The sequence below is a fragment of the Xyrauchen texanus genome, chromosome 22, assembly GCF_025860055.1.
Source record: "Xyrauchen texanus isolate HMW12.3.18 chromosome 22, RBS_HiC_50CHRs, whole genome shotgun sequence".
NCBI classification, from domain to species: Eukaryota; Metazoa; Chordata; class Actinopteri; order Cypriniformes; family Catostomidae; genus Xyrauchen; species Xyrauchen texanus.
Window position 1 is genome coordinate 17,567,095 of NC_068297.1, and position 15,068 is coordinate 17,582,162.

The window sequence follows — 15,068 nt, forward strand, 5'->3', positions numbered from 1 at the left end:
AGAATGTCATACACATCAGGGATGCATGAGGGTGAGTCAATTATGAGAATTGTAATTTTTGGGAGAACTAGTCCTATAACGGGGCTTTGTATGGAATACTGTGTAATTATGAATGGCAAAGGATATTCAGTGGTTATGGAATGATATAAGATGACCTAGGAGTGAAAAAGCTGTTTTGTGCAACAGAAGCAGTGATTGTGACATGCAGAGGTTTTGTTGCATAGTTAGAGGCAATAGCTTAGCTGCTTTGTTTAGCTTAAAAGTTTTTATTTAACTTTGTCCTGCGAGTCTTGCCAATTAAAAAACACTCTTTAGTGCAAGCTGTGTGAGTCAGTGTGCGTATGCATGTGTTCAGGGAGGAAGCCTAATCTGTGTCTATGGCTGAAGCTTATGCTCAGTGGATCTTGGGCTTTGCCATTCTTGTACACCAAGCAGTACCGAAGTCTTGTGTCCTGGGTCAGGCATGTCTTCGATGGGGTCAGAACCTCTACTGACCACTGTAGGCCAGGGCTAAGACAGGAAATCGAGAGAACTGATGTGGTTTCCGGTACTGAAGCATGGTAAACCTCTGGATGGAGGAGGAAGCAGCTTGACCTTGTGGTTCATTGTGGGTCCAGGCCTTGGGTTTACCCCACTACAGCCCCCTAGAAGCTAGGGGGGATAGTTACCCATTTGTGTAGATGGGGAGGCTGCAGGACAAGAGGGCTGAACAAGGACAAGGAGTGAGGGGTTTGCATTTTTTTTTGGTCGTTGTCGGGGGTTGGTCTCACAGACTGTTCTCCAGTGCTCTGTGAGTCACTCTCGTGGTTTTCTTGGATAAGAAAATGGGTGTTAAGCAACTGGCTAAGCTCCTCTGGGTCAGGCAGAGATCTTGACTCCATGTGAGGTTCTTCAGTATCGTTCAAAGCAAGAGGAGAAACTGTACCACAACAAGGGGCGGAAGGACAGGACACAGAAGACCTCTCCACCACAGTACAGGCATCACTAGAGCACCCGGTGGGGACTGTTCTTGCTAGTCTTCCCTGGATGAGGGTCCCGTTGGGGATGTGGCTGATGGGCTGAAGTATTTGAGGCTGTAGAAGACATAGGATAAAATTAGTCATACCATAAACTAAGGCGGTATCACAGCACACAGATCAGTGAGGTCTAATCTGCTGTTGGTGATTCAGTTTGAACAGAGAATAAGCGCACCCATGGTGGTGTTGGCCGAATAAACATGTCTGCCAGTAGAGTTGGGATAAATACTGAATACTCAAAATATATTTGCAATAAATATGCTTGCTAGATAAAATCATCCATCATCATGAATATCACAATGATTGCCATCTGTGTTTCATTTGTCCTCGAAGTTTCCTGAAAAGTGCATCATTAGACTAGTTTTGCATGTATGAAAGTGACAAGGCAGAGATGTTTTAATTACATCTAGGAATTAAGGCTGTCAAATTAAAATTAGAATATAAGAATTAATCAAGACAAAAATGCACATTTGAAAGCAATTTAGATGTGTGCCAAGCAATGACGTTGTTGATTAAAAAAATATTTAAAATTCAAATAGACCTTGAATAGAATTAAAAAAAAAATTATATTTAAGTAACACAAAATCTAATATAGTTTCACAGCATCATTGAAAGCCCTACTCAGATTTAAATTTCAACACCAAAAAAGGGGTTACATAATTAGTTTAATTTCTGTGATTCAGTTCAAACTGTCCATTTTAATGAATCAATTTAAAATGGTTTGTTTATGCAAACATTTTAACGGAAGCTTCTGTGTGGCATTTTTTCATGTGTTAAAATGTTTTTACATAATTAAAATGTTGTTCAATATTGCTGTTAATTGTTATGATTTGTTTTATTAGCATATATAAGAAAATGATAAAATAACATGATTCCTCGTATATACTTATTACTTATACTTACTGAAAACGTGTGCAAAACAGCTAATATTTTACTGTATTTTACTCCTTATATTAAAATGGTTTCAATACTATTTGGCAACAATGGATTTTTGGTTGAAAGGATGGTTCCTCTGAAAATAAAATTCTTTAAAGATTTACATTTCTAAGAAATTAATTTTTAGAGCAAATAAATAAATATTGAGACATATTGATATATTTAATATCACTAAAAGGCTGAAAAATACTGAGATATAATGATTTTAGCAATATTACCCAGCCCTTTTATCCACACCAATCAGAATGTGATGAGATCAGAAAGGTCAGATCCTGCTATTGGCAGTCATGTTTCAAAGGAGTATAACTGGGAAGGTGTTGGGCAGATGAACATGTCTACTACTGAATTTCAGTGAACAAAACACACTCTGCATTAAACACAACGTGACAGACAGGATAAGATATGTGCTCCCTCTCTCTCTATCACGCTCTCTGTCTCCTACAGAGAGTTTATTCTGAAAGAGCCTGGAGCTGTACTGAAACCACAGCACCCCCTACTGGCAACCTATAGTTTCATTCAACACATTTCTATTCAGTACGAAATCATTTGTAATGTGTACATTACCTCCAGATTAGGGATGGGTATTCATCAATAATGTGGTATTCGAATATTTAAGCTCATAAAAAACTAATATTCTTAAATGAAGGTAATTAATGAGAAAGAGACGTTGTAAAATAATTTTTCAGTCAAAGGGTGCATCACCATAAAAACATTTTTTACATCACCATAAATACATTTTTTTAAATATTTAAACTAACAATGCGTGAAAACAAATGAATAGAATGAAAGCATTTAAGCTCACGCAAAGCAAAGAAAAAGAGACCGCTAATGAAGTAGACTGACGCAATTAACATCCTGGACAATTATAAACACTCGGCATATAATAGTTTTCATGTTTATATTGTATCTCATGTCACTTTTTGTTGAGAAAAACAAGCATAATCCACGTGCTCAGTAAACTATACTCATTTATACACACCAGTTTAAATGATAGAATGTCCCTTACCTCCCCTAGCAAAGTCTTTCTCGGTTGCCATGTGTTTTGTTTACAGAAGTGTTGCATGGGATTACGTTGCTACAGGGATGCTGCTTTCTGATGCGCTGCACATATACGAGAGTAAAATGTACACCGCTTATCCAGTACATTTAAACAGGAACCCAGCTTTCTCACAGTAAGCAACATTCTCGCAATAACCCACATATTGGTGTCCATCTGAACATACTGACAGAACCGTTTGCTCAACAAATGTGATCAACTTGTGTCCACACTCAACAGCGCCACCCATTGCTTTCTGTTATAACTGCCAGTTTTTGTTTGTGTGTTCAGGATGTAACATGCATCTCACTGTATATATGGCCAGCAAAGCAAAACTTTAAGGAATTCGAATAGTTTGCAAAATTTTAATTTGAATAATTGCAGAACTAATATTAGAATATTCGACAACTCGTGCACATCCCTACTCCAGCTACCATCAAAAAAACAGCTTTATATCATGTCCAGTCACAGCCAAACAGGCAGCAAACTGCAGTGCTGAGAGAAAGTGTCAGGATGAGAGAGGGGAAGGAATTGCATTTTAAAATAATGCTGGAGAAGGAATGCAGGTAAATAAAAACATGAAAAGCCCCAAAAAACAAACGGGGGGTTCAGTGTGGGTGTTTGCTCTGGAGCTGCAATGTATGTGTGTGCTGGTACAGGCTGTCTACATGAGGGGTAGGCGAGATGTCAGTGATTTTAGTTGTGCGACAGTGCAGACAGTCACTTCCCCTTTGCATGACACCATCGAGTCTCTGGGGTGCATTAACATTCATAATGCATTTATCTCTGTCCTTTTCACTCTCTTAGTGAGAACATGACAGACAGTGAATTTTTAACCATGTGAGCACCTAAAGCCTTGTTCAACACACACTGAAAGGAACTCGCAGCAACCAAGTGACCTGAACTCATTTTCAATAAACTCAAATGAGGAGCGACATTCAACAGTGAGGTTACGGAGATGTGATGTTTGTTTGTCCATACAATGCAAGTGAATGGTGACCAAATTTTTTAAGCTCCAAAAAAGGAAATGAAGGCAGTATAAAGGTAATCTATTAGACTCCAGTGGTTTAATCCATGTCTACTGAAGAAATCCAATCAATTTTGGGTGAGTACAGATCAAAATATAGCACATTTTACCACTATAAATCTTGACAGTAGTCTCCTTGGCTATCATGATTACAAGCTTGATTATACTTCCTGGCACCATCTAGCGCTCTCTGTGCATGCATCAAGCACTAGGAACTGTAATCGAGCTTGAAATCATGATCATGCCTATTTTAGACTGTTCTCACCCAAAACCGATTGGATCACTTCAGAAGACATGAATTAAACCACTGAAGTCTTATGGCTTAACTTTATGCTGCCTTTAAGTCCTTTTTGGAGTTTGAAAATGTGGTATTGTATGGACAAACAGACATAAAATCTCAATTAAAATATCTTTGTTTGTGTTCCACAGAATAATGAATGTCATAAAAGATTGAAATGACATAAGGGTGAGTAAATGATAAAGAATGATTTTGGGTGAACTATTCCTTTAAGAGTGATAGCAGACGAGAGGAGCACCGCCTGTGTGACAGAAACTCCTCCTGCTAATCCAAATAACACAGACGTTTACAATTTAATGTTCAAACGGAAAAGGTCTCTCCCATTTAAACCAATTAGCCACTCAAGGCCATGCATTACAGTGGATTAACCATGGTTAAGGGGTTTTCTTAGTGTCAACACAAAGCAGTAGGAACGTCTACCACTGTGATTTTCAAGAAAAGTGATGGTGGAGTGGAGTGATGGTGGCATAGTGGACTAAAGCGCACAACTGTTAATCAGAAGGTTACTGGTTCGATCCCCACAGCCACCACCATTGTGTCCTTGAGCAAGTCACTTAACTCCAGGTTGTTCCGGGGGGGATTGTCCCTGTAATAAGTGCACTGTAAGTCGCTTTGGATAAAAGCGTCTGCCAAATGCATAAATGGAAATAAATGGAAATGGTGATAATGGGTGTTACAACAGTGAGACTCTCGCTCAACTTAAAGCTCCTCAGAAGTGGTAAAATCGCAGTAAGGTGCGTCCTTGAGCAGAGGAATGCTTTTACAAAATGGCTGCAACGATGCTATACAACATACCATTGTTCAATAAATAATTTACATACAATAAACAATTAATCTGCAAAGTAATACAGCTCATCATTCTACCTGTTGGTTGTTTTAGCGTTGCCAATCAACGTAGCAATTTGCTGAATTCATTTCATTGTGCGACTGTTATATCGTCCCCCCTCTAGAACTGTCCCTGGTGAACACGCCATTGCGCTTACGTCACTGATGTGTCAACTAATGGCAGGAAGTGAGTTTTTTTTATGTTAATTAAGTTTGAATTATCGATTTGTTTCTTACACCAACCTATTGATTTGCTTCAGAAGACATTAACTGAACGGCTGGATTCGTGTGGATTACTTTTACGCTGCCTAAATATGCCTTTTGGACCGACAAATAGCCAGCAGCCTGATGGCACCTGTTTACTTACATTATAAGGACCTACAGAGCTTCAACATTTTCTAAAAATCTTAATTAGTTTTCTGCTGAAAAATTTTCATTTTTGGGTGAACTATTTCTTGCAGTCAAAACTATTAATTTTATACTTCATTTTTTAACATTATGTAACAATGGAGAAATCATCACAACCGAACATGCAGCACCACTTACAATGAATAACAACAAAATAGAAGAAAAAAAACAGTAAAGAATGCAATGTACAGCAATTGTCCTTAAACTTTAAAGACCAAAATGAGCAAAACAAAACTTGCTGTTGGCTGCTGCTCTGCCTTTGTAGTTTCAGTCAAAACTTTTGCCAAAGGTTATGAAACAGAAGTCATAAACTCTCTTTTTAAAAAGATTTCTTTATAAATACCTGATGGTGGATATTAATAACATCTTGCCCAGTGCTGTGAGGACCACAGGTTACACTTTCATTCAGCCAGACTTTATGGCTCTTAAAAAGTGCCTGATTTTAGCTAGAAAATTTCCAAAAGCTATTAAGAGGAGCAGGGAGAATCAACTACCTCAGAAGTGTTCACAAGATAACCTTCATAACACTTTTGCGGAGTACTACCTAAGAGAAAGCTGTAATACAGACTTTAATACAGTAATTCGTCACACTGTTGAGTTTGCGTGATGAAATGTGGCCATTTAGATAATAGAGTTTTAAAATTCTGGGTTTGCAGAAGAAGAGGTTGTATTACGAATCCCTGAGGAGTTATTGGATCATTTTATTTTAATGGTCCTCTAAAGCTTAAAAAATTGTCACAGGACCAAGGACATTTGTATTGTGGCTAATTTCTTGCTTGTATGTATGCGTGTTTAAAGTTTAAACCCTGGTTGACCTGTGCAGACTGATGACAGTTTGTTGAAAGTCTCTTGAGAGTGGACTGAGGAAAGCCATGCTTCTCCTTGAACGCACCAGTACAGACAGATGTAACATACCCACAGCAATCACAGCATAAGAAACAGGTAGTTTTGGACAAAAAAGTAGGAAAGACAGAAAAAAAGACATGCTAGCAGTGTTTATTTTATTTTTGTATGTACATGTGTGAGAATTGGATCCATGCATTAGAGACTCCATGAAGTTGCTTGATGAGTGCAGTTTTCTTTCCTGTTTTCATGCATTCCCAACATTTGGGTGGGACATAAAGAAGGGCTCATCCCCTTTTGAAATAAAGTTGCCAATAGGCTTTAGTTACGTCACAGCCATAAGCTTCAAATTAGATGGAGGGATATTCTCATTCTAGAGAGCATTCAATTGGACAAAACTGTGTAGATGATGAGTTATAATCAAAGAGTCAGTATTTTATACCTGTTTTCCTGGAAGAGAAAGACTGCAAATTTTTAAATGTGTGCATCTGCTAAAAATGAACTTAGTAAACATTTAGACATAAAGACGGCCTCAAAGCTAACACACGGAGTAAAGGCTGCAAAACTGCAATTTGGATTTCATGGGGTCCTTAAAACTAAAATCATACTCTCATTCCTGACATGCAGAGAGGCATCCAAGCAAACATGCACTGGCCACACAAATGACATGACCACACAAAGGGTGAAGCTCTTAGTAGCGGTTACTGTACCACGCTGAGTCACGGAAGTAATGTACAAGATGCTCCACCCCTGATCCAGGGACATTATAGGATAGGCAGAGGGGAGAAACAACACATAGAGCAAGGTCATCCAATCAAGTAATAGTAAGAGAAAAGGGAGAGGCAATGGACAGAGAGAGAGAGAAACAGGAGAAGAGAAAGGAAAGAATCCATTAGTGAGTATGAGCGGACAAGGGTGAAGAGAAAGAGAGAGGAAAATTGCAGTCAGGTCTATTTAGGCAGACACAGTCTGAAATCACCTCTATTTGAACTACAATGCTTACAACATAAAAACACAAACACACACTTAGCAATTATTACATCACAGCTGTATCTCCCCCCCCCCCACCCCTTTCTCCCCAATTTGGAATGCCCAATTCCCAATGCACTCCAAGTCCTCATGGTGGTGTAGTGACTCGCCTCTTTCCGGGTGGCGGAGGACGAATCTCAGTTGCCTCCACGCCTGAAACCATCCATCTGCGCATCTTATCACGTGGCTTGTTGAGCGTGTTACCACGGAGATCTAGCGTGCATGGAGGCTTAATGCTATTCTCCACGGCATTCACCCACAACTCACCATGTGCCCCATTGAGAGAGAGAACCACATTATAGTGACCAGGAGGAGGTTAACCTAACATGACTCTACCCACCCTAGCATCCGGGCCAATGGGTTGCTTAGGAAGCCTGACTGGATTCACTTGGCACGCCCTGACTTCGAACACAGCAGTATTCTAACAAAGCTCATCGGTTTAAACTTGATGTTAAAATGTTTAACCTAGATCAATACAAAAAATAATATTTTACCTAATAAAAATGAAGCATGAACTATGATTTAGATTTTTGCATTGTGACATGATTTTCAGTACACCCAAGCAAACTTCTCATAATGATAACACGCAAGTTCATTTTAGTTTCATTGTTTTTGATGATGATTCTCAATACCATAACAGTCATTTTTACATATATTAAAAACACTATTCAATTTAAATAATATATCTTTTTTTCACACTGTTGTAATGAGAATATCATGACGGCCACCATTTTTCACATTGCAGCAATGAGAGGGGTTTAATATGCAAAACTTATACAAAATAATGTCAGAATAGAAAAATCTCAATGGCACTAAAACTTCATTACCATATGCAAAATCAAATGTTTTATTTTATTTTTTTATTTTTTGTCAAATAGGACACGGACAATTTCTTCAGAATCACCCAAACACAAAACCAAACATCAAGGACTGCGAAAAGCCTAAGCAATCTGCAACTGTAATTTGGAGCAGCTCAATTGTGTAATTTACAGTTTGTATTCACACAGAATATCTTTCCTAGATAGTTATTTGCTCAGTAACGAAAACATATACTAAATATAAAGTTTTAAATGTAATGTTCCTCCAGATTGAATCAGACTAATCCCTGTTTAAAATCTTTCATAATGCATCTCCCATGATCCCATGCTCAACTAAAATACAAAGACAGACTCCAACAAAAACATAACATTTTAAACATAGTAGTATTACCAAAAACACAATTTTACTCTAGATAACACTTTCCCTATGTTTTTTCCATTCTGTCTCTCTCTACAAAATATAAGTTTGCCATTGAAATCTAGAACAATAAATTAATTTCACAGACAAAAAATAAATAAACAGATACACACAGTTCTTTTGTTCTACTAAAGAATTCTGGTTACTCTCAACAATATCTCTCTCCCTCCATCCCTCACACAATCTATTACAGCTGCATGTGTTCACACTGATTCAACAATGTGTGTTGCTCTTTGACTGACCGCTCTGGTGCACAGAGACGTTTACACAAAATCCCTAAACAAAACACACCTGAAGCCTCACAGCACGGCTCATACACACACACACACACACACACACACACACACAGTAATGGATGCAGTGACCCACCTAGACCCGACAGACACTTCAAAGCTTTTCCAGCTGGGAACTGCTTACTTTCTGTCTAACCCTTTAAGCCCCCCTGCAAGTTTTCCATCTCTCTCTCCCTCCCACATCAAATCTCCCCATCCTCTCTCTCTCTCTGATACTGAACTGATATCCTACTTTCACAGCCCTGACTAATTTCCTGACATAACTATTGTGTATATGTATTTATAAACATATGGAGACAATAGGTCTGTTCAAAAACCTATAATCTGCCTTCTGCCTTTATAGTCAGCTGTCTTCTATGGCAGAATCCTAACTGAAATTGGAGCCTAATAAGTGAGTGAAAAATCTGAGGCAGAAAATCTGTGCACTATGCAAATAGCTCTCCTTTTGCAAAGTGTACAGGTTCTTTTCCAGTAAACAATATTTCATGGATCTTTGGTTTATATTTTTTTGTTGCGCCCTCTTGTGGACCTAGATTAAAAATCTGGTGATCAGCTTAAAGAAATAGTTCACCCAAAAATGATAATTCTCTCATAATTTACTAACACTAATGTCATGTCCTTTTGCAGCTCATATAGAATACAAAATATACTCAAATATAATCTGAGTATTGTTAATAATCAGGCCCTACAATGCTGCCATAGAATTTGGCTTCAAGAGGGAACATAACTTATTGTTAACCTTTGAAGACTTCACATTGGGAGTGCGCCAAAGATGGCCTTAAAATGCTGGCTGAGGAAGCGGTTTACTAGGTTTTGGAACAGAGCAACAGTAGACTGGTAGAAACAGCAGAGATGAAGATAGACAGAGAAAAACAGAGAGACAGAAAAAAAGAAGCCCTTTGCCAAGGGAACAGGGTTAGAGGTCATGGGTTAATGACTCACTTTGTCGGCGTTGAGGCATGCTGGCACGGGGTGCAGACTGATACTGGCACTGCCAGGGAGAGTGGAGAGGAGTGGCTACAGCCTGCAACACACACAGAGAAACAGTGACACACATATACACACATACACACACAAACACACACACACACACACACACACACACACACACAGCTGCAGAGAAAGAGACCCAAGTGAACCTAGACAAACACAGTTTAGAAGGAAAAACTTGTTTGCAAGCACATCTCTCTCTCTCTCTCTCTCTCTCTCTCACACACACACACACACACACACACACACAAACACACAACCAACATACACAGCTGCAGAGAAAGAAACCCCAGTGAACCTAGACAAACAAACATTTAGAAGGAAAAACTTGTTTGCAAGCACATCTCTCTCTCTCTCTCTCTCTCTCTCTCTCTCTCACACACACACACACACACACACACACACACATACTCTCTGGACAACAAATGTCTGAATATCAGACTTAAATATTAGTAAGAATCAACCATCATGGATCCAAGCATGCAAGAGAACCAAAGAAAACACAAACATACTCCAGATCAGGGACTGGCGAGAGAAACAAGCTGTTCATTCCAGAACAGTTGAAAGACTTTGTTCCCATTTTAGTTACGTTCTGCAAAAATGTGTTCATTATTATTTTTCGTTTTAGTTCCTTGAACAGTTTTTAGTCTCTGCTCAAAATACACAAATGCATGCTATCAATGCTCTGTGGGCACAATATTATAAGATAGCGTAGAGATAACACTTCACCTTGCATGTAAACTACTCATGCACCCTGAGGAAATATATAAAAGATAAGGCAATCAGGGCTGTCAATGTGGTGTTTTGAAGTAGTATATACACTGTAAATACTGAAGTAATAGTAATCTCAAATTGTAAAAAAAAAATAAATAAAAAGAAATTGTTTTCTCAACTTAAACTTAAGTTTTTAGTATTTTTACTATTGTCATTAATAAAAAAATTAAATGTGCCTATAAATATTACTTGACATGTCACATTTTGGAATCATAACTCATATTTAATTTCTTCAAAATCATCAAGTACAAAACTGCATCTGTGTGGAATACCCATAAGCCCTTGCTCTTGAATAATATATATATATATATATATATATATATATATATAAACAAAGGGAACTTATGTAGAAAAATAAAGATTTTTTATTTTAAAATGTTAAATTGTTATATTTCTTATCCCTTTTGTTGTTGTATTGTTGTAGCTGGTAGATCATTTAGATTTTTGTGAAATCACCATAAGGGTAATTAATGTTGCCTCTATTGAACTTGGAGCCTGTAAAGTTTAGTCCATTCCTCTTTTCTACAGAGTAGAATCAAATGTGCCATATGACTAACCTAGAGTCCAGTCATAATTTCCTTTACACTATATAAGACATGTTATAACACAATTTAAAAAATTAAATCAAAACAACTATACTTTAATCACAGATGAGTTAAGTTTACTTGTACTACTTTATGCATACAAACCGATTGCCTTGAAAAACCTAAGGTCAACCAAATTGATTTTACAGTGTATGTACCTTTCCATCCAATACTTTCTGACCCTCACCCATAATGCTCATAAACATAAAAACCTTATAGTTTAATGATTAAATATGATTTAGGTGTGCCTTAGGGAAACTCCTGAGACAAAGCCAATAAAACTAATCAATGCTAATTAAATCTGACAGCCAAGGAGCAAGAGTGGAATTGCTGTCCTGAGATTTATTGCATTACATTTTCTTTTGGGAGTTACGCTTTACACGTTTATGCTACACGCGCTGGCACTACTCCTGCCAATATAAACGGCAGAACATTTTAGAACAGGTTTAAAACATTCGCTTTGACACATCCAGTGTAGACAGACATTTCTGACAGAAAATAGACTTGTTTACCTTCTTGGAACGAAAGTTGTGCATGTTTATGTAAACTAAGTTAACACAAGACAGCCCATTTCTGAGATGGCACTCACCATGTGACTTCAGGGGTAGGGTTAGTGTTAAGGTTTGATGGGGCAGGCATCAAAACACATTTCAAATTTTTATTCGATTCAGGTTCACAACCTCTCATTTCAATACAGATTTAGTTTAATCTGATCCTGATTAATTTGATTATATTTCAGTTATATGTCCATTTTGTTTACATATGAAAGAAAATCTGTCACAGCTAATACTGTAAATTAAGCTTGGCACATTCCGAAAATATTAATTTATGACACTTTACAACAGGGCCCAATCTAGGCTGCTCAATTGTTTTTTAAACAGTTATAATAATCAACACAAGCAAAACTGAAGTAAAATCTAAAGTAAAAGTCAAAGATTGATCTTAGGATATTAAGAATAATCAAGATAATAAAAGAGAATAGACAATTGGGATAATTTAAATGAACACATTAATTGCCCAGCCCTAATGATGGGATGAGAGGAATGTTTGCATAAATCACATATAGATATTTGAACATTTCTCATGATAAATAAACCCACCACACATTCAACAAAGATTAAACATACCACAAATTATAATTTTGTTTGCTGCATACATTCTTTACATATATAAAAATAAAATCTGCAAAAACTCTTAATTTAACAAAGAAGTCATGCAAAGTTTAATTTCAAACAGACAAAAGCAAAAAACATGTCTTCATTTTCAAACTTTAACACATGCAGAACATCAGTGTGAACCTTGTTTTTTTCCGTCCCCATCCCCAACAACTCTCTTTCCCTCACTCCCTCATTTCCACTTTCAAATTCTCCTCATCTATCTCTTGTACCTCCCTTTATCTTTTTCCCCTCCCTCTTATCTCTCCTGACTCTGGTCTTTCGCTGTGCGCTGTTAGCTTTAGTGATTGTATGTCGGTCTTCAATAAGAACATGTCCCCCGGTGAACAGCCCAGGCTGGGGCTATGAAAGCTAAACCACCTGGGTGGGTGCTGTGCTGCTTCACTTAAATAGGAGATGACAATCATTCTGTGATCTGTAGTAGCTGCCCGTTTTCCCCTAGCGGCCAAAAATTGGCCAAATCGACACCTCAACAAACGAGTCTCAGCTTGGGGCATCCCGTGAGACTGCTGGGCTATTTCACTATGAAAAACTAAAGCAACCGTGGATGGAGAAAAGGAAAAGAACAGAAGGAATGTTTTGTCTGATTTGTCAGCCCTGACAAAGCATTTGCTTCTTTCTTTTGTAAACAACTAGCCACCTCTAAAAGCTTTAAGAGTTGCAGGGGAAACAGGAAATGAGACAGAGGCAGACAGCTAATCAGAGACACAAACCTACACAATCTACAATGACATTTTGTGTGAATTACTGATGTGATCATGTTGATGTGCATGCTGCTAGCCAGATAAAAAGAAAGGACTCACAGCGTGGCGATGATGGGGCGGCCGCAACACTGTCTGAGTGGATTTATCATGATGTGTTCTTCTCTCACCTTTGACCCCAGTCTTCTTCTGTTGACAATGACATCTCACCAGCTGAGAGAAAGAGAAAAATTATGTAATAATAAATAATAAAATTAGCCGTATTTTCCTATCTTTCCGTTTCATTCAAACTAATGTTGTCTCATTTGTTGGATTGCATTCACTGGTAAATGTACCACATATACTTTTCACACATTCAACGTTTTTACATCAGCAACAAAATGCAATTAAACTCTGAGAAGTAGATGGCTATTTTATAACAAAGAAGCACTTTTAGGCTACAACACTTCTAAAATCTGAAAAGAATCTACATATACTATGTATCACATACACAGGCAAAAACTGGGTAACACACTAAACGGCTGAGGATAACTCCGGCTGTCTAGTTGCTGATCTGATCTAAAACTCACTTGGAAAAACAAGCATCGGACAGAGATTTTCTATAAAGTCGGCTCTAAAATATCAAATACTATTTATGTCCTCAGACTAAATACCATTTAAAATCTGTCCAATTTTAAGACATTGTTTTGGACTCTGGTAACTGAATCATCTCCATGTACATTAGCAACCTGACCTCGTACGTGCTCAAACCTTTAATCTAACGACTCACACATAGCATCAAAACTAAACTTTTCAGGTAATGTTTCAGCTTCTCATTTAGGGAACTATCTAGTGCAACATTTAACAGTATTTTCGAACAGGTTGTATTAACACAAGAAATCTGCAGTTAATTTTCTGGAAAAGGCTGTATATGTGGAAGCGACTACTATTTTTCCCATACATATTGCACACAAAACTGGAAAGTACTTTCTTGATCTGGGATGCTTTAATCTGACTGGCTGACACGTTTCTTTACACTTGTCTACAAGGAATCAGATTGATGCCAGAAGTGCTTTTGAGGATGAAAAAAAAAAACAATCACTGGATTCGCCAAAGCTTGCCAAGTTAATGGCATCAGATCTTTGAATGAGTTTTGTTTAGGCACTTCGTAACATGTTGACTAGATATCCATAGCCAGAACTGTTTATTCCACTTTGTTTTCGGAGTCATTTATGTAAAATAGCCTAAACATATTCCATGAAAATAACTGTGTTTGAACATTTGGTCATTTTATATTTGGTCTCTTCCTGTCTAAATGGGTGGTTCTTGCAGACAAGGTTTTAGCATGACTAGTGTATCACACATGGACACTGCAGGCTCTGATTAGCCACTCATGTATTATGTATTTTCAATTGTTACAAAATGGTCGAACTGAGTGAGAGTGAATGTGTCTGGACTGCTGATGGCTCACAGATTCTTGTCGATGTTGTTGAGTTAGCTGAGTGATGATTTTATCTTTATTTTTCAGCTCTTCCCTGAGGCGTGCTATCTCCTCCATCAGCTCCTCCATCTTACACACAAATAGCAGTAGAGACACACACAGAAATGCAGATAATATTATACAGGTAATACACTTCTGGTATACTTTTGATCAGTAAGTGTTTTCCCTGGGGATTGAACCCATGACCTTGGTTTAGCTAGTGCCATACTCTACTAGTTGAGCCACCGGAACTTTTCGGACAGAAAATACGATACGGAACTTTACGGACCTGCTGTGCTCTGCTGTCATCTTCGCTGGACTCCACATTCTCTGGAGTAATCTCACCATCATTCATCTAAATAAAAACACACAAACTATTCAAGAGGCATTTCTCATGTTTATAATTCATTTTTAGCTCACTGTCTATTTTGCGGTTTA

General features: G+C 37.8%; 1 protein-coding gene across 1 annotated transcript in view; it reads right to left on the reverse strand.

Annotated features, from left to right (window-relative positions):
• Nucleotides 1-837: 837 nt before the first annotated feature.
• LOC127662099 (serine-rich coiled-coil domain-containing protein 2-like) overlaps nucleotides 838-15,068 on the reverse strand; it is a 63,251-nt gene continuing 49,020 nt past the window's right edge. The window contains exons 8-12 of the mRNA XM_052153074.1: nucleotides 14,920-14,985; nucleotides 14,622-14,720; nucleotides 13,274-13,384; nucleotides 9,890-9,971; nucleotides 838-1,073 (exon numbers count right to left, since the gene is read on the reverse strand). Of these exons, the coding sequence (XP_052009034.1) occupies nucleotides 985-1,073; nucleotides 9,890-9,971; nucleotides 13,274-13,384; nucleotides 14,622-14,720; nucleotides 14,920-14,985 (447 nt within the window). The 3' untranslated portion in view covers nucleotides 838-984. The remainder of the gene's footprint in view (nucleotides 1,074-9,889; nucleotides 9,972-13,273; nucleotides 13,385-14,621; nucleotides 14,721-14,919; nucleotides 14,986-15,068) is intronic.